Genomic DNA, 25,492 nt, shown 5'->3' on the forward strand with positions numbered 1-25,492 from the left:
TCCCATTCGACACCCTCAGACTCTTTAACTCAGGAACGGACAAAAAATTGAAGTCCATTCACAAGTTCAAAACCTTGGTGTGGGGTGCAACCTCAACAGCGACCCCAGAGAACTAGATGGCATCAGCCTCACTACAGAAAGCCAAACCAACTCTACTACTGACAACAGCAAAGGCAATCTCTGGCTTCACACAGCAGCGCCAGTGACGCCCTTCCTATAGCAGCAACCAGAAGCACCGTCCTCAGTCTGAACCAGTTTTAACAATTTCATCAACGATGCTGCCTCTTTGCCGTCTACTGCTGCTGATACCATTCCAACCATATATTAACCCTGCATCCCGACACACCCTTTCTACTAACAACCATAGTCAACACAGAACTCTTACCTCTTCCTGGGCCATTTAGTCTGCTATGTGGCATGTAGCACAATATAACATCAGATGCTTGGGTCTTCAGCATTGTTCGAGAAGGCTACACCTTTGAATTCAAAGATCTTCCTTCAACAGAGACTCACCCATCACATGCAATACAGGAAGAGGTTGAGACTTTGCTTCTCAAGGGCGTGATACAACTAACGTCCTGAGAGGAAGATATTATGGCCTTCTTCTAAAGATACTTTACCATCCCCAAAAGAGATGGAGGCCTGCTCCCAATACTCGATCTTTGGGTCCTCAACACCTTCTTACTGCCAAAAAAGTTCCGAATGGTGTTGGTATTGTCTACCCTCCCTCTCCTCGCCAGACAAGACTGGTTTGTTACAATAGACTTATGTGATGCATACTTCCACATCAGCATTCACCCGACACACAGAAGGTTCTTTTCCTTCAAATTGAGCCAACAGACTTTCCAGTTCAACGTCCTCCCCTTAAGGCTTGCGACAGTGGCAAGAGTCTTCACAAAATGAATGTTGGTAGTAGTGGCCCACCTCCAACGATGCAGCATTTTTGTCTTTCCCTACCTCGACTGGCTCCTGAAAGCAAAATCTCCATCCCTCCTACAGGAGCATGTCAGTTTTACACTGTATGTACTGGACTCACTAGGCCTTCGCCTAAATCTAGAAAAGTCTTACTTGCCTCTGACAATGTACATCAAATTCATTGGGACGATGTTCAACTCCCACATCAAAAGGGCCTTCCTTCTATCTTAGAGATTCCTTGTCTTGGAAACAGAAATCTGCACTTGCCAGAGATGCTAGAGGGTTCAGGCCAGATGCATCCAAGTCATCTTAGGATACATGGCATTGATGGTTGCAGTCATGCCATTCACTCATCTCAACCTCAGGCCGCTCAGAGATTGTTCATAGTCCATTTTGAACTTCTCCACCACCACAACTCCTGTTTCCTCACAATACTGAGCACTGTACTCCATGGCCTTGCCTGGTGGACCACCCCTTGCAACATATGCTGCAAAGTCCCCTTCCACTCCCCACAACTAACAGAGGAAAAAAAACGGACTCCTCCACAACTACCTCAACTTAACCATTCAAGACCACTGTTCTACCTAAGAATGGGCACTCCACACAAACTACCTTGAACCTTTAGCCATTTTCAAGGCCCTAACAGCATTTGCCAACCTCATCACTAACAAGGTAGTACAGATACAGACTGACAGCACCATGTTCATGCATTCCCTGAACAAATAAGGAGACATCAGGTCCAGAAAACTCCTGAACCTAACCATGAACATTTGGCAGTGGTGCATTCACCACAAGGTCTCCATTTCAGTGATCCACATCCTGGGGGAAGACAATGACCTCGCAGGCCACCTCAGTAGATTGAGAGACAGCACTCATGAACCCACGTCAGCTCCACAAAGTCTTCAATGTATGGGGCTGGCCGGACATTGACCTGTATGCCTCCCTGATAAATGTCCAGTTACCCCTGTCCAGATCCAAGTCCAACCTGAAGAAAGGCACAGTGAACCTTCCCTATTAACTGGCCTCACAACTTCCTCCACATGCTCTTGCAAATTTCCCTGATCTTGAGGGTGCTCGAGCTCATCATAGCATCCAGGGCCAACTGCATACTGATCATGCTAGCATGGTTGAGGCAGTTCTGGGATTTATCCTTCTAAAAGATTGGGACAGGATTTAAAATAAATGAAGAGAAATCCAGGTTCTTAACTAAAAAATCTATCAAAAAGCAATATTGAGAAAGTGGAGAACTTGTCAACCTGTAAGGCTGTAACAAGAGTAAAATAGAATTATGGATTACTAATAAAAACAACAATGTGCATCAAAATTTGCATGGAAAGAGGTAAAAAAAACCTGGAAAGATGTCAAAGAATCCATCTAACTTAAAAATGGGGAGAATAGCTGTGACAAAAATGATGGTCTTACCAAAAATGTTCTTATTTCAAAATCTACAAGTAATTAAGGGAGTGAAGTCCTTTGAACAATGGAAGACGGATTTGGTTGAATTCATATGGAACAGGAAAAAGCTAAAATTGCATACAGGAACTTAAAAGATGCTAAAGACAGAGGGGGTTTATTACTCCCAGATCCTAGGTATTACTATGAAACAGCAAGCTTTAGCTGGATAAAGGAATGGATCATAATAGAAAATTGTGCTTTACTTAATATAACTAAAGATTTGGATGGCATGCATACTTACGGTACAAAAAAGAAAAAGTCAATAAGGATTTGAATAGGCACATTATAAGAGTACAACCCTCTGACAATTTGAAAGCGATACAAGGTGAGGATGGAGCAAAAAACACCTCTATGGCTGTGACCCCTGGAAGCAGTGCTAAATCCAGAATTTAATAAGGAAAGGAGAAACTATAGGGAGTACCTAAGCAAAGAAAAAGGGCAATGGGAGAGAAGAGTTAGGGGTAAACGACTGTACTTCCAGCTACATGACAGATTTATGAAAGATAATTAGGTAGGATTTCCCCAAAGAAAATGGGAATTGGGGAACATTTTGGAGAAGGGGAATAAAGGATTAATTTCCAGATTATACAAATATTCCATTAGAAGATAATGGAACAAAAACAATGATTATTTCATGGGCTAAAGCAGTGATTCTCAACCCTTCTAATGCCATGACCCCTTAATACAGTTCCTCAGTTGTGGTGACCCCCAACCATGAAATTATTTTCATTGCTACTTCATATATGTATTTTGTTACTGTTATGAATTTGAATGTAAATATCTGATATGGGATGTATTTCATCCACTGGACCAAATTTTCTACAAATACCCAATACACTCAAATTTGAATACTGGTGGGGTGGGGGGTTGATTTTGTCATTTGGGAGTTGTAGTTGCTAGGATTTATAGTTAACTTATAATCAAAGAACATTCTGAACTCCACCAATGATGGAATTGAACCAAACTTGGCACACAGAACTCCCATGACCAACAGAAAACCCTGGAAGGGTTTTGGTGGGCAATGATCTTGAGTTTTGAAGTTGTAGTTCACCTACATCCAGAGAGCACTGTGGATTCAAACAAACATAGAATGATGAGGTTGTAAGTCTTGTTCTTGTTATTTTAACCATTTGTAAATGGATCCCTGTATCCAATGGTAATGCAGATCAGCAGTTTTGCCAGAGGTTGTTTTTCTTCGAAAGCATTGCCTGGTTCTGCTTGTTGAAAAGTTTTGCCTGTGGAATTTCTATCTGCTTTGTATTAGCAGTGTTTCTTTTTTTGTTTAAAGGTCACAAAATACAATCTGCCACCAAGGGTGTATGCCATTCATTTTAAACTTTGCAGGGATTTTTTGTTGAATGGAAAAAGAGAGTATTTATCTCTCCCAAGGCAGTTTTCCCACAATTTTCTGCCATAGCCTCTCTACTACCCCTATTATTATAACCAGATTCTACCCTGGCAGTACTCCATTAAAGTCAAATTAAGTTATGTCTGCTGAAAATCCAGACTCTACTCAACTGCATGCTTATATCGGAGGCAGTAAATGTAGGTGTAGTCGGCATATATAATGGAGAAAAATAATGTTAAAACAAGCAAAGCATTCTCTACAAATTTCAGGCTCTCTGCTGGGTTGTGTAAACTGCATGTTTCAAAGATGCCTGGAGGTACTGAGACTATGTAATCTACGCACAAAGACCCTGTATAGTCTACTACTTTAACTATAACAAAACTAAAGGACTTGGTCTGGTTGTCCACTCTCACTTTTCCTTTGATATTTTTCCACTGGAAGTACTACTGAACAAAATAGTCGAAAATGAAGAACTAGTGAATATCAGACATGACTCAATAAAAGTGAGAGTTTTTGTGCATGTTGTTATAATAGTACTACAAGGCCAGACAGAACATATAAAATCTCTTTTAAAAGTACTGAAATAATATGAAAAGGTAACAGGTTTAAGAATTAATAAAAAGAAGATGAAAATATTTTAAAAATGAAAAAATATTAAAAGTAGAGAAGAAATTAGAAAGAAAAGTTTTTTTTAAAAAAGTGAAATACTTAGAATCATAGAATCATAGAGTTGGAAGAGACCTCATGGGCCATCCAGTCCAACCCCCTGCCAAGAAGCAGGAAAATTGCATTCAAAGCACCCCCGACAGTTGGCCATCCAGTCTCTGCTTAAAAGCTTCCGAAGAAGGAGCCTCCACCACATTCCACGGCAGAGAGTTCCACTGCTAAACATCTCTCACAGTCAGGAAGTTCTTCCTAATGTTCAGATGGAATCTCCTTTCTTGTCGTTTGAAGCCATTGTTCCGCATCCTAGTTTCCAGGACAGCAGAAAACAAGCTTGCTCCCTCCTCCATATTACTTCCTCTCACATGGCTATCATGTCTCCTCTCAACCTTCTCTTCTTCAGGCTAAACATGTCCAGCTCTTTAAGCCACTCCTCATAGGGCTTGTTCTCCAGACCGTTGATCATTTTAGTCATCCTCCTCTGGACACATTCCAGCTTATCAACATCTCCCTTCAATTGTGGTGCTCAGAATCAGACACAGTATTCCAGAAGTGGTCTGACCAAGGCAGAATAGAGGGGTAGCATGACTTCCCTGGATCTAGACACTATGCTCCTATTGGTGCAAGTCAAAATCCCACTGGCTTTTTTTGCCGCTGCATCACATTGTTGGCTCATGTCTAACTTGTTGTCCACAAGGACTCCAAGATCTTTTTCACATGTACTGCTCTCGAGCCATATGTTCCCCCATTCTGTATCTTTGCATTTCATTTTTTCTGCTTAAATGGAGTATCTGCATTTGTCCCTGTTGAACTTCATTTTGTTAGTTTTGGCCCTTCGCTCTATCAAATCAAATCAAATCAAATCATTTATTTCGGTCATTGACCAGCACAGGAAATAGAGTCACTAGAGCTGTCCAACCACGGAAAAAATTGTTTCTAAATTCGATTCATTTTTAGGGGGTTTTTGCGTTTCGTTATTTAAAAGAATTCTGAAATTTTTCTTTTAAAAAGTTCGATATTTACGAAATTTCGGAAATTACGAAACAATTTCGAAACAATAACAAATCGATTCGTTAATGGCGGACGCGATTGCACAATACGCTAAAAAACCCTCCAAATGGGACAGGGGGAACTTCTGAAGCTTCCCTCTCCCTCTGTTGTTGACTGTTGGTGTGATAATATTTTTTTTTTATCACGAATAAAACAAACAACGACTATAAAACTTGCACCAGACATACGGAAATAATAACGAAATAATAACGAAACAATTTCGAAACAATTACGAAACGAATTGGAAAAATTCGTTTCATTTTTTAGTTGCTCCTGAATGGTTCAATATCACTTCGTTATAAAAAAAAATAACGAATTAATAACGAATTACGAAATTAACGAACGAAACCGCCCAGTCCTAAGAGTCACATTTTCATACAAACTTGTTATGTTTGGTACATTAAAAATATAAATATAACTACTGAAGCACAATTTGGGTGAGGGAGCGGAAGGGGAAACAGGGTAAAAACACACAATGCCCAGATCCATCACCAAATTATAGATTCAGGGAAGAAGATTACTGGACACACAGTTAACTTTTGGGAATAATCATTCCCTGACGGATTTTGTATGCTACTGCACAGAACTTTGCAACATTGTAGGTTGTAGCTAAATTAGTATCTGCAAGTAGCAGGGAGGTATAAAATTGTCCTGAATGGCCTGAGTACTTGTATATCAGAAGATAAGCCTGGCACCGATATCCCTGTAGAATGGGAACTGAAGGAGCACATGTTCTATTGTTTCTATATGACCCGAGTCACAGGAGCAGAGTCTCTCTGAGAAAGGGATCTTCTCTCTAATTGTTAAGATCGTTTTGAATTCTGCTCCTGTCTTCTGGAGTATTGGCTATCCCTCCCAATTTGGTGTCGTCTGCAAACTTGATGATCATGCCTTCTAACCCTTCAACTAAGTAATTAATATACTTCGGTATAACCCTAATCAATAAAAAATCTGTAGACAACTACAAGAATCGGAATGAAATAAAACCAGATCTACATAGAGTCATAGGTTCATATAATCATTGAGTTGAAAGAGACCTTGTGGTCCATCCATTCCAATTCCCTGCCAAGAAGCAGGAAAATCACATTCAAAACACATAAATGTGAAAATATTTGGACCTTAAATAAAAAAATACAAAAGTATGTATCTTATACAACTAAACTATATATAGAGATACTGTCTGCTGGAAATGTAAAACACACAAAAAACTTTTACTGCATGTGACAGATGTACAGCAAAACAAAACACAACACGTAAATAGAAATGGACCTAATACAAGAGGTCTTTTAAAACTCAAGTGGATCTAGATCTGAATTTATATCTACCATGTGTGCAAAGTAAAGATCTTACTGCACTCGATTCAGGGTGGATTCAGCACAAAGTAATTGCCTTCCACAAATGGGAGGAAAAAGCAGTCACATTTGTTTGGGAACATCACTCAATCAAGATAATGTTAACTATAAAATTCTAGAACAGGGGTCCTCAAACTAAGGCCCGGGGGACGGATACGGCCCTCCAAGGGCATTTACCTGGCCCTAGCTCAAGTCAACCTATGTCTGAAATGACTTGAAAGCTAACAACAACAACAACAACCCTATCTCATCAGCCAAAAACAGGCCTAAACTTCCCAATGAAATACTAGTAAGTTTATATTTGTTAAAATTGTTCTTCATTTCAATTAGTGTATTCTTTTAAAGTGTTTTTTTTTTTGCACTACAAATAAGCTATGTGCACTGTGCATAGGGATTCATTCGTGTTTTTTCAAATTATAATCTGGCCCTCCAACAGTTTGAGGGACTGTGACCTGGCTTTCTGTTTAAAAAGTGTGTGGACCCCTGTTCTAGAAGATGAAGCTTGAATTTTTTTTCAAAGCTTTGGTTCAGTCAACCCCAGTGACTGGGTTGAATCATCCAAAATAAAATCCCCCTTGTCCCCCCTTTTTTCAGAGCTATTGAGAAGATATTCAGTTAGCCCACTTAAGGTGCATAGCCCTATTCTGAAGTTTCTTATTTCAATTGAATGGCACTGGTAAGGTATTGGCCAGTTTGCATGACGGGCAGCCTTTCTCTATCTTTAGAAGGAGTGCTGTCAGCTCAGTGAGGTTTCCATTCAGGTAGCTTCCCTATTATCTCAAGAATGCAACCCCTTTCTAAAAAGTATTTGACCCTAATGCTTCCTCTTCATCTTGGAAAGAAGTGACAAGTGGAGTGCCGCAGGGTTCCGTCCTGGGCCCGGACCTGTTCAACATCTTTATTAATGACTTAGATGAAGGGCTAGAAGGCATGATCATCAAGTTTGCAGATGACACCAGATTGGTAGGGATAGCCAATAGTCCAGAGGACAGGAGCAGAATTCAAAACGATCTTGACAGATTAGAGAGATGGGCCAAAACTAACAAAATGAAGTTCAACAGTGACAAATGCAAGATACTCCACTTTGGCAGAAAAAATGAAATGCAAAGATACAGAATGGGTGACGCCTGGCTCGAGAGCAGTACGTGTGAAAAAGATCTTGGAGTCCTCGTGGACAACAAGTTAAACATGAGCCAACAATGTGATGTGGCGGCAAAAAAAGCCAATGGGATTTTGGCCTGCATCAATAGGAGCATAGTGTCTAGATCTAAGGAAGTAATGCTACCCCTCTATTCTGCTTTGGTTAGACCACATCTGGAATATTGTGTCCAATTCTGGGCACCACAATTCAAGAGAGATATTTTTTTTTTTAATGATTTTTATTAAGTTTTTCACAATCCACACAAGGAAAGAGGGGGAACAAAAAACAAGAAGATAGATCAGTAGGAAAGGGATAGGTACACACAGAAGAGAACAAAAAAAAAAACCACCATATCTAACTAACATCTAATACATACAAAACAACTACTCAAACTATTCTAAAATGACTTCCACTCCAACCTCAGGATCTTTTCAGAATATTTCTTCACCTTAATTATCTATTCTTATCCCATTGTTTTTTCAGCTTTCTGAAAAAAAGAGAGATATTGACAAGCTGGAATGTGTCCAGAGGAGGGCGACTAAAATGATCAAGGGTCTGGAGAACAAGCCCTATGAGGAGCGGCTTAGGGAACTGGGCATGTTTAGCCTGAAGAAGAGAAGGCTGAGAGGAGATATGATAGCCATGTATAAATATGTGAGAGGAAGCCACAGGGAGGAGGGAGCAAGCTTGTTTTCTGCTTCCTTGGAGACTAGGACGCGGAACAATGGCTTCAAACTACAAGAGAGGAGATTCCATCTGAACATTAGGAAGAACTTCCTGACTGTGAGAGCCGTTCAGCAGTGGAACTCTCTGCCCCGGAGTGTGGTGGAGGCTCCTTCTTTGGAAGCATTTAAGCAGAGGCTGGATGGCCATTTGTCAGGGGTGATTTGAATGCAATATTCCTGCTTCTTGGCAGGGGGTTGGACTGGATGGCCCAAGAGGTCTCTTCCAACTCTTTGATTCTATGATTCTAAGATTGACATTTTAGCATATTGCTGCCAGAACGTGACAAAACTGGGTACTGGCTCTAACACAAGTGAGAATATAAATGCAATTTGTACTGGAATAGCTTGGAAAAGCTACTTTTGTATTGCAAGTTTTCCTAGCTCGTGCTTTGGCTGTACTACATCTGAACCTTAAATACCTAGATGTGCCTTCCTACAAAGTATTGTCCAATAGGAAACTATCACGTCAAAAAAAGAGTTCTAGCCTAGCTTTCCCCCTGGCATGCCAGCTTCTCACTAGAGGAAAACCAGGTCTTCATCTCAGCAGTGAACCCCAAGGTCGAATCGTCTGATTGACTCAAGTGACCTGCTAATAATGTGAAAAGAAACAAAGACAATGAAGTACTCACCAACTGGACAGGCCTCTTCAAAGTCTGAGCAGCATTTGCCAAATGTCTTACAGTCAGGGTCACAGTCACAAGGTTTCCCTCTTACAAAGTGTGCCGTGCAGCGTCCTTTGCAGGAGAGGTCTACACAAGATGAAGTAAAATGTTTATCAATACTCTCTTTCTGCAATGATTGGAGTCTCTTCTAATTAAGATCCTATCTTCTCTATGTACTGGAAATGTTCAATAAGGGAACAATTGTATTTAAGACCACTGAATTTATTAATGCCTCTATACAGTTTATTTTTGCTAATGGAAACACCCCACTTTATAACATTCAGTATATTATATAGAATATATTATCCCTTTTAACACATTACATTGTCCCTGTGTCATTATAATGAAAATAATCTATAATCATAAAGATGGCTTTGCTTGTTCTTTAGTTTCATTTGAAATTAATGTACTTTTGCGTATAGAGAAAGGAGGGGTTTCATTGTACCCTACACATAACAAGTAATATAATTACAAAAATGCATCCACCTAGTTTACCTGGTATGTATTTACACTGTAGAATAAATGCAGTTTAATGCCACTTTAACAGCCATGCCTCAATACTATGGAATCCTAAGAGTTTTACAACCTCATCAGATGGAGGCAATTTGCCTGTGATACGCCACTTGCTCTCCCCTTTCACCACGGAGCCAGTTACACAATGCACATCCACTTCTAGCTGGCGAAAAGGCAAGGAAGTGCACATGCCACAGCAGGAAGCTTCTCACGTTGCCTTTGAAACAATTATTATTATTATTATTACAGGTTCTTATACCCCGCCCTTCTCACCCCGGGAGGGGGACTCAGGGCGGCTTACAAAAGCAAGGCACCATTTGATGCCCGCGTCACAAAACAATCAATACAAAATTATTACAAATTCATAGTTAACAATTCATACATAATACCAATAAAATCAATAAAATCAATAAAAACCCCATACAAACCCAATTCATCCCCCCACATGTCAGCGTTCACTAACTCATAGATCTCATTCTCAATTCCACTTCTTACATCCTGCTGGTCGTATTCTGATTTAATTGCCAGATTGCCCGAAGGCCTGGTCCCAAAGCCACGTCTTCACCCTCCTCCTGAAGGAGAGGAGGGATGATGATGTCCTGATTTCCCCCGGGAGTGAGTTCCACAGGTGAGGGGCCACCACTGAGAAAGCCCTGCTCCTCGTCCCCACCAGCCTCACTTGTGACAGTGGTGGGGTCGAGAGCAGCGCCTCCCCAGCTGATCTCAAACTCCAGGGTGAGACGTAAAGGGAGATACGTTCGGACAGATACACTGGACCGGAACCGTACAGGGTTTTATAGGTCAAAACCAGCACCTTGAATTGTGCTCGGAACTGCACCGGCAGCCAGTGGAGCTGGCACAACAGGGGGGTGGTGTGCTCCCTGTATGTCGCTCCGGTGAGCAATCTGGCTGCCGCTCGCTGGACTAGTTGAAGTTTCCGAGCCGTCTTCAAGGGCAACCCCACGTAGAGCGCGTTGCAGTAGTCTATTCGGGATGTGACAAGAGCGTGGACCACTGTGGCCAGATCAGACTTCCCAAGGTACGGGCGCAACTGGTGCACAAGTTTTAATTGCGCAAAAGCTCTCCCGGCCACCGCCGAGACCTGGGGTTCCAGGCTCAGCGGTGAGTCCAGGATCACTCCCAAGCTGCGAACCTGCGTCTTCAGGGGGAGTGTAACCCCATCCAACACAGGCTGTAACAATGGGGGAAGCTGGGTGGTGGACACTTCCCCCTGTGGGATGGGGTCAGCAGTGAGTGGGGTGATGTGGGGCATGGGATGACAGGTTCTCCACACACCTCTTCAGGACTCCACAGATCCACCACAATGTGTGGTGAATCCAATAGCCAATGTGATAAGGTCCTTAGTTTGGTGAGACACCTGCACTCTTTGGCAGAGAAGGTGAAAGGCCTTTAAAACTACAACTCCCATGATTCCAAAGCATTGAATCATGGCAGTTAAAGTGGTATCAAATTTCAATCATTCAACAGTGTAGATGCAATCCTATCCTTCTTATTATAGACTTCTGTTTTCTTGCTGGAAGATTATAAATTATCACTGAGTAAAACATCAGCCCTGAGTCCCCTCGGGGACATAGGGCGGAATACAAATAAAGTTTTATTATTATTATTAAAAATTTTATTAACATGATATGATCTCTACATCTTTGCCTTTGGAGTATCAGGTATGCATAGGAGACCTCACACTGTGGTCTATGGCTTTGAATCGGGCCATGAATCCCATTCTGGGAGAAAGGTGGGGTTTGAATTCAATACATAAATAAAGTGCAAAGCACACAAAACACATGACCTACAAGTGAAGGTCATCCATTAATTTGGATTGCTTCACCTGTAATGTAGAAAGCAAGATAAGGAACCGAAGAGCTTGCTTAGAATTGGGGAGAACAAGCCAACTGTTTGCATTGGAAACTAGACAACACTGAGGGGAAAATGCAGAACTTTTGAAAAGTCACACATAGGTGTTTTCCAATGAGAAAAAGATTTTCACAAATGGCATAATTTCCACCAGGTGGTACTCACCACTGAATGAACAATATTGTGCCACTGGATTGTACATGATATTTACTCCCCACTAAACTGGGTTTTCCCTGCTTGAGGATTGTTACACAGGAACATGTATGTACAAGTCATTCACTTGACTTCATTTGACTTGTCATGACATGTTTCCAACACCACCCACAGGAATTACTCATGGATGTCTGGAACTTGTGCCAGGAGAACTGGCACTGAGTTTGCAAAAAAACCAATGTAACATACACATAAAATACATAGAAACACAAATAGAAAGATAAAACAAAAGGAAAATTCTAATAAAAACTGAGACAACATGTAACAGGTGCCAAAGGGAAGGATCTTCTTAAGGCAGTGGTTTTCTCAGACTTCCATTACCGAATCCTTTACTGAATCCTAAGAGGAAGTCATAGGGAGGAGGGAGCAAGCTTGTTTTCTTCTACCCTGGAGACTAGGACGCAGAACAACAACAGCTTCAAACTACAAGAAAGGAGATTCCATCTGAACACTGGGAAGAACTTCCTGACTGTGAGAGCTGTTTAGCAATGGAACTCTCTGCCACGGAGTGTGGTGGAGGCTCCTTCTTTGGAAACTTTTAAGCAGAGACTGGATGGCCATTTGTTGGGGGTGCTTTGAATGCGATTTTCCTACTTCTTGGCAGGGGATTGGACTGGATGGCCCACAAGGGCTCTTCCAACTCTATGATTCCACACCCAGACTGTGTAGTAAAGAAGACAGTATATCTGCTAAAGAAGACAGTATATCAACATGTATGACACCTAGATAGCTAGGCACACAGATAGTTTGTCCTGTGGGACAAACTTGTCCATGTACACAAACCAATATCCTTATTTAGGGCAGTGGTAGACAGTATCCTTGGGCTTGAGGACTGTTTTCAGTTTCAAGAGCCACATATCCAAAGGGAAAGGTATGTGTGTGTGTGTGACATGGCCAGAGCAAAATACAGAAACTTTTTATTTTACTGCTTTTTTAATAATTAATTTTTACGGTTATTTGTCAGTCTAAATCTAATGCTACAATTAATTCCTGTTTCTTTTTTATCTCTGGAATATATAGTTAGGGTCACAGCACTACCACAAAAGTGAAAAACTGTAAAAAAAAATGCTACCTTTTTATTTGAGAGAAAACTTCTCCAGAAATCTCTAAGTCCTCCAACACGACTCTATGGTCATCCTCAGCTGGAAGTTGATCACAGAGTTGTACTGGAGTACCTATAAATTCTAAAAGAGGTATTCTCTCTAGGAATGTCTAGGTCCTTCAGTATGTTTCTCGAGTTGTCAAACTCATTTTTATTTAGGGACATATCAGCCTTATGGTTGTCTTCAAAAGGCTTGTTGTAATTGTAAGATTGCATAAATGTAACTATGTTGCCCTGGCATTGAAGGCCTCACGGGCCACATAAAATGATGTGGTGGGCCGGATTAAATTTGACATGTTACTTTATGGTCAACCTATTGTGGCAGTTGACCACAGACTCCCCCTGGAGGACATAAATAGTTCTAGTGATAATATTTTATCAAACCTGCAAATGTGAAGGTCTGACTATACTCCTTGTTAACATATGTTCTATCTTCCTACCATCACTGCATGCATAGTTTGGAAAAATTACTTTGTGGAATAGCCACCTCATCACATGGGTTGATTTGCCCATCTTATGTCGCTTGATCAACACTTTCGAGACAGAGCCCATTACATGACGCATGTATACTTCTGGCTGGTCTCTGTGCCAAAAAGTGGCATATTATGATGACAAATCAACATGGGAGGCTTCCTGTGTTGCCTTTGGATCAACAAGCGGAAGCCAGGTGGCAATCTTTCCCCTGTGGGATGGGGTCCCAGGTGAGTCAGGTGATGCGGGGTATGGAGCTGCAGGTTGGCCATGATGTGTGGCAAATCCTTACTGCTTTGTGATGAGGCCTTGTATCTCCTTTGCCATGCTATCCAGGAATTCTGGAAAGAATAGGCCAAACTATTTTTCTGAAATACTGTGTGAAAACCACTGTCTTAAAGAAACAAAGAAGTGCTTATTCAGTTATTAAAAGGGAAAATGAAGTGACTGCAATTGAGGACTTACCTTCAACGCAGGCTTTCTGGTAATCTGGGCAGCACTCCGCGTAGAGATGGCAGCTACTATCACATTGGCAGTCATGTTTCCTATTATACCCTTCCCCACATCTCCCTTCACAGCTTGATACATCTAAAATCACACAATGCCACTTTAAACATTACCAAGCCAGAAAAGTAGGTTAGGTAAGAATGAAGGACCAAGCTATGGGAGGAATAGTGCTCCACCCACAACATGTGCCTTAATAATAATAATAATAATTTGCACAATCATTGCAATACAACACATCAAGCCTTGGAACTATGACTACAGTCTATAAAATTCATCACACTAGAGCATCTATCCACTTTAAATCGAGTTTTTACCTCCTGCAGAAAACCGGGGTTTGTAGTTTAGTGATGTCCAGGACCTCTCTGGTTGTGCAGTTTAAAGACATCTTCTGAAACTATAAACCCCAAAATTCTGCAGGAGGCAACAGCTCGGTTTAAAATTGATAGATACTCTAGTGTGATGAGGTCCTACAACAGGTGATGTAGTTGCTTGGAAACATATGTCATCCAAGTATCTAGAGCCAGCTCTAACAACCTGGTGAGATACGTGATAGACACTCTCTTCTCTGGGATGGGGCTCCATTTACACGAGTCAAACATATATAGAAAATGTGAAGGAGGTAAACGCTTCTCTCATTTTCAATTACTAAACATTCCCTGTGTCTGGAAAAGAGACAAAATGCTCTAATTATTCTGATGCCAAAAAAGTGGGCATAAGCTAGAGAGTTAATTCTACTTATGTCACACTGCAGCATTAGAGCAGTTTGACACCACATTAACTATTATGACTCAGTGCTATGGAGTCCTGAGATTTCTCATTTTGTGAGATATGCATTAGGCCTGGGCGTTTTCGTTTCGTTAATTCGTAATTCGTTAATAATTCGTTAATTTTTCCAATTACAAAACGATAACGAACCATTCTGGAGCAATTATTAAAAAAACCGAATTTTTAAATACGTTTTGTAAATGCTTCGTATTTCGTTATTGTATTCGTTTCGTTATTGTTCCGAGATCGTTTCGTTATTTTTTCCGCATGTCTGGGCCAGTTTTATGGTTTAATTAGTGAAAAAAAATTATAATATCACACCAACAGTCAAGAACAGAGGGAGAGGGAAGCTTCAGAAGTTTTTGGGGGTTTTTTTTAATGTATTTCGCGGTCGCGTCCGCCATTAACGAATCGATTCGTTATTGTTTCGGAAATCGATTCGTTATTTTTTTACCATTTACGAAATTTCATAAATATCGAACTTTTTAAAAGGAAAATTTTGTAATTATTTTAAATATCAAAACAAACCCCCCCCCCCCCAAATACAAATCAAATTTAGAAACAAATTTTTGCGTTGTTACCCAGGCCTAATATGCATCTTTCATTTTTTTTCAGGCTCCCACTGCCTGGAAAGTAATCCCAGGAAAGTAATCCTGATGTTTGTGGGGAATCCCTCCCAATATGAGGAGAGCATCTGGAAGAGAAGCTCAGCAACCCAGCAGGATATTCTGAATATCATTCATACTATCTAGTCCATTTAAAAATGTGCATTTTTACATAAATTACAGGGTTGGATGAATCAAGCACAGGTGTGAGAGAAAATTTTCTTCATCTTGAACCCCCGTGTTGAAAGAAACGACCCAAGAAATAAGAAATTACATGGAATCTTTAAAAGCTCACTTTTTTGGCATCAGAATAATTAGAGTATTTTGTCTCTTTTCCAGAGACAGGGAACGTTTAGTAATTGAAAATGAGAGAAGAGTTTGCCCCCATCACAATTTCTATATATGTTTGACTCATGTAAATGGAGCCCCATCCCAGAGAAGAGAGCGTCTATCACTTATCTCACCAGGTTGTTAGAGCTGGCTCTAGATACTTGGATGACATATAAGTTTCATTTGTGTTGGTCCCAGTGAAGATTTGGCCATATTTGCAATGCCGCAATACAATACCCAGTTAGTTTTAATAATGGATTTTAAACTTGCATCCTGTATTTCAATCTTTGTTCTTTGTATTTTAATAAGTATTTTATAGAAATATGTTTTAATATGCATATTTTATAGAAATACACTTTAATGTGTATTTTATAGAATGTTTACAATGATTCATCTGTTTGACTGTCGTAACCAATCTCAAGCCACAAGGAGAGGCAGATAAGAAATAAAACTGTTGTTGTTGCTGTTATTCCATTAGTCTTATGTAGTTGATAAACACACATGCATACATAGTATTTAAGTGGAGAGGGAGCAAGGAAGGTACATATAAGCTTCACTCCCAAAATCACCTTATACCTGGTTGCTGTTTTATATCAAATCATTTGTGTGTTGAAGATATTTCTATAAGATCTCTTTTAAGTCTTTTTAATTGAACACTGTTAGAGAGCTGCTTTGACCAGCAAGCCTGCCACATCATTTTGATTTTACAATCTCTCTCTGCCAAACCAACAATTGAAACTTATGGTTTTACATTCTGATACTGCCACAATCTTGGGAGCTCAAATATTTAGTCTAGGACAAAATGGAGGATGTGATTCCAGCCAAGTGAAATGCTGGCAGGTGTGTGTTTGTGTGATGTCAGTGCACCAAGGCATCTTTCCCTTTGGACAAGAAAGACCAAACATTTAGCAGACATGTCAAATGAAATTACTAAAGACAAGGGATGAAGTTTCTAGACAAAACATAGAACACTATGTCCAACATGATCACAATAGAGGGAATCAATACTAATTTGCCAAACAACACATATTAGACAAACATATAACCATGGCGTATTTTAGAGTATGCATTGTAAAAAAAATCAAGCAACAATTGCATAGATTGAATACGCATTATCTAGTTTCTCTAGAGAAACTATAAAACTCAATTCTATCTTGTAAGTCCTCGAAAGCATAAGTTTGATACAATGTATCAAACTTTAATACAATGTTTTACAATAATTTCTGTTTTTTGTGCACATTTCCCTATGTATTTTCCCACATATGACTGAAAGGTGACAACATTTTCTTTGTCTGTCTGTCTGTCTGTCTGTCTGTCTGTCTATCTGTCTGTCTTCCTTCCTTTCTCTCTCCTTCAGAATTAGGCAGGTCCCCAAAATAAGGTGTTTCCATTGCCGACTACATGTTTTGCCAAGGCATTTGCCATTTTATTTGCAGGATGCTTAAGATTGTACTTGGTTTTAATGGATTTTTTAAAGGAATTATTGTATGGGTCATGAAAGAAACCTTGTTTATATTAAGTTATATTTAATTTAAATAAAGTAAAATAAAATGTAGTTTAGAAAGTTAACTGATTAATGAATGTATGACTGATTTGCAGCAAGTATATAAAAAACCCCTGAGTGAAAGTGAAATGCTTCAGGGACTACTGATTTCAACTTTAAATTTTGACTTCAAAATTTTTAGCCTTTAAACTTTATGTCCTCAGTTTCTATTTCACATCTGGATGAAAATTTAGTGAGAGAAACACTTGTGTTTACAAACTATCAATTATTTATCAATGTGTGTGTACTTTTAAAATTACACTGAACATTTAATTTATATCTGTCTAATAGTATTCTAAAATTTCAAGAGACTGGATCCAAACAGAGGCGGCCCTAGGTAATTTTTAGTGGTAAGCAAACAGTATTTTGGCGCCCCCCCCCCCAACCAATCATTGATATATATTTTCTGTTCGTCGTGGGAGTTCTATGTGCCATATTTGGTTCAATTCCATCATTGGTGGAGTTCAGAATGCTCTTTGATTGTAGGTGAACTATACATCCCAGTAACTACACTTGCCGCACTTGCTCCCTTGCCTGGCCCGCTTTGGGTCTGGAGGCATGCCTGAAGACTCTGGCGTGTGCACCAAAAGTCACCTCTTCTCCTGACTTTCTCCTCAGCCATTGGGACCAAGAGAGAGAGAGAGACAGAGGTGGAGATGCCCACCTTTCCTGAAGGTAGGCGCAAAAACAAAGGAGGGAGCGGAGGTGGGAGATACCTCCAGCCGGAGGGGCTCTCTCTCTCTCTCTCTCTCTCTCTTGGTCCCAATGGCTGAAGAGTAAGTCAGGAGAAGAGGCAACTTTTGGTGTGCACACTGGGGTCTTCAGACATGCCTCCGGACCCGAAGTGGGCCAGGCGTGGCGGCTCCGCCCCTTGGCCTACCCGTGGATTGGGGAGATGAGAGGAGGCAGATGGAGCGCCGGGGGATTGGGAAAGGGAGCCGGTCATGGGGAAGGGATCGAACGCGGAGAACAATTGAGTGCCGGCTCTGCTTGCACATCCGGTGGCTGGGTGGAGCAGGAGCGAGAGGGGCTAGGCGAGGCTCAAGGGCCCAGCCCCTTTGGGAAGAAGATCGTCTGGCAGCGAGGCAAGAAAGCTGAGGCTCCCCCTGGACTGCTAGGGCTGTTGTGAACTGAGGGGGTGCTCCTCAAGTGGTGGTCGAAAATTTACAGGTGGTTGAAAATTTACAGGTGGTCGAAAATTTACAGAGGCGCCTCTGCGCCCCTGGCAAAAAAAATGTTCTGTGACTGCTTACTTTGCGTAATGGACGAGCCGCCCCTGGCTCCAAATGAAGTATTTTGCAGCTAATTAGATTAGAAGCAGAAAAGCTGCATCCTTCTAACTTCCAACAGCCCCAGCGATTATGATCAATAGTAAGAACTGGAAGGCTACAGTTCTCCTCTCTAGGGACAGAAAGAGGTTCAGGCAAATGTCTGAAATTTTGTGGGATGCATTGTATAATTGACTGGACATGCTTAAAGAGCTCCTGCAATCTTATTTCCATTTTACAATCTCCCTCTGCCAAACTGAGCAACTAAATGCCCATATTAAAACAAATGGCTTTAAATTTTGATAGTGTCACAAGAGACTCTTACAATAGCATGCAAGATTCAGTGACCACTCTTTAACAACATCTCAATAAGCAATGATCCATCATGGTCAGAACAAGATTAAACTCTGCCTTGATTCAAATGCCTTCCCTCTCCTCCTCCAGCAGAATCACATGGGGTGCATTTACCTTGTGGAATCAATGGTTTGATGCCACTGTAATTGACATGGCTAAATGCTATGGAATCCTGGGATTTGTATTTAATGAGACCTCTTTGTAAACAAAGCTAAAGAAACTACAACTCCCTTGAAACAGTAACATTGACCCATGGCATTTAAAATGTAATGCAGATACACCCAAGGAAGCGTTTACATAGTTTTAATACTCAATAGCATATGAAGCTGATTTTTTTCCAAACAAGCTACAGCTAATATTTATTTTGATTCCTTTAGCACCTGAATAGCTAGGTACAGGTTGGAAAGTTGGAAGTGATGAGAAAATGGAGGCAAAAACTTCAAGATCTCTGTAGTTATGACAAAAGAAAAGCAGGGCATATATGGGCCTAATGGAAATTAGGAGACCTAACTTGATTTTAGTGCAGTTTTTAGTTTTCAATAGTTTATAGGAAGTTCAATGAGCACAAATGAAACCATCAACACCAAGTTTTATGAAAAATGCCAACCGGTCAGAGAAAGTTTAAGCACCACATTCATTCTCACACGGATGGATTGTCCCAATGAAAACTGGGGATCCTTGTGTTTATTTTGGAGAAATAAATATTTGGTCACAAACTATATATTGAATGCAGTGTGACTGATTTCAGAAGATGTTAGTTCACCAGAATAGTGATAAGCCCAAGATAGATGTGATGCATTTTTTGGACCTCATCCCTCAAAGCCTGGGCTCTGTTTCCACGGAACCCCACAGAGGCCATCACATGATGTAAGAGCACTTCGCATGGGACTTTGTTTTCACAGGGCATGAAAACAGCCCAGTATGCATTTTTAGGTGCTACCCAACTTCAAATGGTGAAAGATGGGGAAAAGATATGGGATATCCCAGAAGAGGGACCCCAAGGGAATGAAGTAATATGGTTCCCTCCGCTTTTCCTTGATATGTTTTAAAAATGAAAACTGTATCAGCCCAAGCTGGAGCTGATGATTACAGAGACAGAAGAAGGCTCACAACATAGACCGTTCTTCCCCATGTGTGGTGTTTTGGAAAATTGTTTCTCTGAGACTACTATTTTCATTGGGAAGATGCCATCTATGGGTAGGACATCTAATTTGGATTTAAGGTCCCACATTGTTCTGCACACACGCAAAAACGTTTCTTTCACTTTCTGAAAGTGGTTGAGCTCTTTCTGTGCCATCACATTTGGAAGACCTCACAGCCTTCATTTTGTTGGTCTCCATAGTCTTCTCCATAGGGAAGTAAGAATGCAATGGCACCAATCCTAATCAATACAGTAGAGAAGGAGATCTCTCAACACAAGCTGACTCATTGTAATGAAATCCTTGTGGCAACCAGAAACATGAGCTCCGGCTGTTAGGTTTGGCTAGCTGTACCCTTATTTCATTTAAATCTTAATATTTCATTTTAACTGCACTATGGACAGAGCTGCCACTCTCATTATTCCCCAATAATACTGATTTTGCTTGATATTTTACAGTACCTTGTGAAGAAACTTGCTGTGCCAAAAACATCATCAACAAAAGTAGAGAGGTGCAATATATATTCCAAGCCATTGTGATTTCCAGGGACTGTTTCTTTCCTTTAAATAAATAGATAGTGTTCATTCATTATTAGTCTAATAATAATAATAATAATAATAATAATAAAATAAACATTCTAATATCAAAAATATGTATGACATTGCTATACATACAATACAAATATTTATCACATAATTACACTCTTCATAACAGTCAAGCACAAATAATATGTGGGACAAGATAAACAAGGTATGAAATGCTTTGTTCAGCAAAAATAATACATAAAGCATAGATAATTGTATGCAGATAATTAACTACCTAGGATTCTATACAATAGGTATTTTTTCTGTTTTCCTACTTTTTAACAGTTTTAAAGACATGAATTCATATGTGTGAATGCATTCATGCACACCCCCATTGGATTCACTAGTCAGTTTAAATAACTTATAAAATGTACTCAACCCTTTATTACATTAAATATTGTGATATATAAGATATCAATTAATATATAACATACTAATTGATATCTTATATATAATAGTTTATGTATACATATAAAGATTTAATGAGCTATAATATTATATGACGACCGGAATGGACTACGACTATGAGACTGATTATGACCCCATGATATGACGAAGCGGATTTTTAGTATAAGTAGATGTTATGTAGTAGTAGAATGTTGTTTACTGTCTTGATTTATTGTAAACTGTCTTTTCTATGTTGTTGTACACCGCCACGAGTCGCCCTAGGGCTGAGAGTGGTGGTTAATAAGTGCAAGTAATAAATAAATAATAAATAAATAAATATTCCATACTGTAATATATAAAATAGTGATTTCAATGTGCCTACATTTAAAGTTTCCCTATAGGTGTTTAGCAAAATTATTTCTCTTTCAAACTGTGTATATTACTTATATATATTAAACATTGACTGAAATTCTTTAAAAATAGGACAGCTTATTTAAAAGAACCTCAAACATGTTGAAAATATAAAATTAAAAAAACAAGAACAGTGCACAACAAAACATTTTCAATTCCTTATAATGTAAAAAAACATTGTCAACCTTCTATATCTATAAATGTTATCTTTCTAATTTTATTCTATTCAGTTTCATTCTATCCTTACATTTTTCTTTATTCTTATAAAACATATTTCCTTGTCATTAGAAAATTGAAATCCTTTGAACAAATTTCTATGCAGAGAAATCGGTACTACACTTACCCTCCAATGGCTATTTCTGTTAGCAGTGATTCTGCAGATCCTTATATATATTGGGGAGAACATGTTGGGATGAACTAATTAGGCAACACGTTAGACAAAACCAACTGTGACAACTCATGACAGCAAATTTTCCACATATATTGGAAACCATCCCAGAAGACTAGACAGCAGCATCTGGAAAACACTCCCATTAAGAAAAATGACTATGAAAAAATAGACTTATTAGTCAACACATTTCTAATAGTTCAGCGAACAAACTGTCCTGGGAGACTGGATATTTCTGGCAAGCATTGACATTAAATGGCAGAAGCAAATAATTATGAATTTTAGTTGACCAATATTCTTATCAAAAGAGAGATTCTTTAAAATGTGAATTGTGAGCGAAAGATTTATAGTGTGATGGAGAATGTTTGGAAGACACTGGTAAGCTTAATCAAGGTGCCATTGATTGCTGGCCTCCATTAAAGTTGTAGGAATATTCCCTTTCACTTCTGAGAGAAAGTTATACTTGTCCATTTATTTTTCTAGACTTTCTAACAACTTCCTCCCATCCAGAACTATTAAACTAAAATAGGGGTCTCTAGTCATTTAGGGTTTAAAAGTGCCAAGGGCAAAACAACAAAATGGTTTTATGGGAGCATTTCTAATCACCAACATTATCTCTGTGATCTTTCTTTTGAAAGACAGAGAGAGCGAGATCAATCCTGATGATAAGATGTGAAGATCTTATTCTATCATCTTTCTCTTATTTTTGGCATTTCAAAAATGCATACTTAAAATGTAATTTAGACTTAAAACTTTGAAATGTTATCTCTCTCTCTCTCATAGCTGGGAAGCCTGCCATGGGGCTAAAATCTTTCTCCAAAAATGCTCTATTTCTATATGCAGGTATTGCTTTTTAGAAGTTATGGAGCATTTGTGAAGTCGAGAAGGAATTTAAAAGGGTCTTGCCCTGAAGGAGAGACCCTGCAGACCCATCAAAGAAGGCTTGCTACTTTGGTGAGTAAAAGAAAGGAGAAGCCGCAATTAAAAGATTTCCCAAGTTCCCAAAAGAATCTCACCAAAGCTAAAGGAAGCGCCACCAAGTTGACTTTATTGTGATTCAGCTGGAAAGAATGCAAAGCCGCAATAATTCGTCAAGCAAAGCATAACGTGTACACAAATAAAAGCCTTTTTTTATACAAAGACAGAGCTGTCAGATTTGAATTTCCTGCTCCCCGCCCCTCTGCCGGCTCGGCAATGATTGGCTGGTGCTCTACAGCTGGGAGGAAGCTTGGCTACCTCCTGAGTGCCTTGGCCAATCGCTGAGCTTCTGCCGCCTTGGCTTCCCAACCAATCAGGAGAGAGGGATACGGCACGAGAGGGAAACAATGAATTCTTGAGTGGATTATAGAGATATGTAGTGTCCAAATGGCCGACGAATCCTCAGGGGGCCTTCTAGTCTTTTGTCATTGATGGGTGGCAATAAACATTGAAGTCTGGCAAGCCTGCCAAAATCCGGATTTTCTTAGGGCCAAGATATGGGAACAATGAGGCAATATTGGCTGAAGTTTCGGTGGAGGAAGGTTTGAATGAGCAAACAGATCAGGACAAAGTGTGGCTTTCCGAAGGCCTTTTGTCCTGTAGAGATATTATCTTTTATGCTAGGGGGCCAACTTCAGCTGGGGGGACCAACTCCGAGCCCAAGGGTCATGGTCCATTGTATTGTTCATGCAAATAGTGTCTTTTGATAAGGTTCTTTTCAACAGAGGATTTCCTTCTTTCCAGGGTCCCAGAGGGTGGCTTCTTATATTTTTATACATTTTTATAAAGGGGAATAGGGCAGATTTATTTATTTATTTATTTATTTATTTATTTATTATTTAAACTTATATGCCGCCACTCCCCTGGGGCTCGGAGCGGCTTACAAGATAGCTAAAATCTAACAAAGTTTAAGAGCAATTTAAAACAATTTAAAAACAACAGTATCAAACATTAAAAGCCTGTCGGAACAGGGAGAAATATAGAAATCATAGTGTAGAAAACATACCCACTTATTCCTCCCACCAGAGTCCCATAGAGAAATTGATAAGAGCCTTGATCATGGCTCAATATGTGTCCATAGTTCATAATATTTATCTGGAAGTCCATAGAGGGAAATATGTCCATTGATGTGGGGCAAAAGAGTTCAAAAATCGTAAGAAGTGGCTTGGCAATTCCACTGAGCTAGGATATGGAGCTCTGCATCACTGGCCTGGAACTCGTCCTTTGGTCCTTGGAGAACTACAATCTCTTCCAAGTTCCCAACAGACTTCACAACCTCTGAGGATGCCTGCCATAGATACAGGCAAAACGTCAGGAGAGAATGCTTCTGGAACATGGCCACACAGCCCAAAAAACTTACAACAACCCAGTGATCCTGGCCATGACAGCCTTCAACAACCTATTTACCATAAAAAAGCCTATTTACCATAAAATTTTAAAAAGCAAAGAAAGGAAAAAACTATGGGAGAAAGATCCCCCCCCCCCTAACTAGCAGGCAACTAAGGCCCCTTCCACACAGCTGAATAAAATCCTACATTTTATTTATTTATTATTTATTATTTATTTCGGGCACTTCTACCCCGCCCTTCTCAACCCCCTAGGGGGGACTCAGGGCGGCTTACAACCGGCACAATTTGATGCCAACAATTAATCAGATAAAATACATGACAGCAATAACCACAATAATTAAAACATTCAATTAATACAATAACAACTAAAAAGCCAATCTAGTGGCCAACGTTCACCGATTTCTAAAATCCATAAGTCCATTCAGCATTACCATAGGACTTTCCAAATTCTGACCATCATTACCTTGTCAGTCTGACAGATTACCCAAAAGCCTGGTCCCATATCCATGTTTTCAGCTTCCTTCTGAAGGAGAGGAGGGATGTTGATGACCTAATTTCCCCGGGAAGTGAATTCCACAGGCGAGGGGCCACCACTGAGAAGGCTCTGTCTCTCGTCCCCACCAACCTCACTTGCGATAGAGGCGGGGCCGAGAGCAGGGCCTCCCCAGAAGATCTTAAACTCTGAGGTGGGACATAGAAGGAGATACGTTCGGACAGGTACGCTGGGCAGGTGTGTGTGTGTGTATCCATATTGTTATTATCTATTGGAACTAGTTTTGCTGTTTTATCATAAGAGAGTTTTTAAAGGTGACATTTTCTGCTTTGAATATATGGCAGTGTGGACTTAGATAACCCAGTTCAAAGCAGATATTGTGGGATTTTCTGCCTTGATATTCAGAGTTATATGGCTGGGTGGAAGGGCCCTAAGGAACAATTTGTAGATAGATAGATAGATAGATAGATAGATAGATAGATAGATAGGATTGACCTTGAAGGAGCTGGGGGTGGTGACGGCCGACAGGGAGCTCTGGTGTGGGCTGGTCCATGAGGTCACAAAGAGTCAGAAACAACTGAAAGAATGAACAACTATATGTGTGTGTGTGTATCCATATTGTTATTATCTATTGGAACTAGTTTTGCGGTTTTATCATAAGAAAGTTTTTAAAGGTGACATTTTACATTTTTTATGTATTGTACGTTAAAATGTCAGGAAATGTCAGATATGAGCTAGCTAAATATTTGATAAGCCAATGTCCAATTGCACTGTAAAAGGGATAGAATTTGCATGAAATAAGCTTTTCTTTAAATACATAGCAGTTAGGCCTGGGTAACAACGGAAAAATTTGTTTCTAAAATCGATTCGTTTTTTGGGGGTTTTTGCGTTTCGTTATTTAAAATAATT

The 25,492-nt window shown here is 39.9% G+C and overlaps 1 protein-coding gene across 3 annotated transcripts in view; it reads right to left on the minus strand.

Moving 5' to 3' along the window:
* The window catches only part of PRG4 (proteoglycan 4), a 71,160-nt gene that overhangs the window by 33,021 nt on the left and 12,647 nt on the right, over nt 1-25,492 (minus strand). For all 3 annotated transcript variants that reach the window (XM_067467609.1, XM_067467608.1, XM_067467607.1), the window contains exons 2-5: nt 21,719-21,892; nt 20,455-20,553; nt 13,948-14,070; nt 9,279-9,398 (exon numbers count right to left, since the gene is read on the minus strand). In XM_067467609.1, coding sequence (XP_067323710.1) covers nt 9,279-9,398; nt 13,948-14,070; nt 20,455-20,527 — 316 coding nt within the window. In that variant the 5' untranslated portion in view covers nt 20,528-20,553; nt 21,719-21,892. The remainder of the gene's footprint in view (nt 1-9,278; nt 9,399-13,947; nt 14,071-20,454; nt 20,554-21,718; nt 21,893-25,492) is intronic.

Source organism: Anolis sagrei, chromosome 4, assembly GCF_037176765.1.
Source record: "Anolis sagrei isolate rAnoSag1 chromosome 4, rAnoSag1.mat, whole genome shotgun sequence".
Lineage (NCBI taxonomy): Eukaryota > Metazoa > Chordata > Lepidosauria > Squamata > Dactyloidae > Anolis > Anolis sagrei.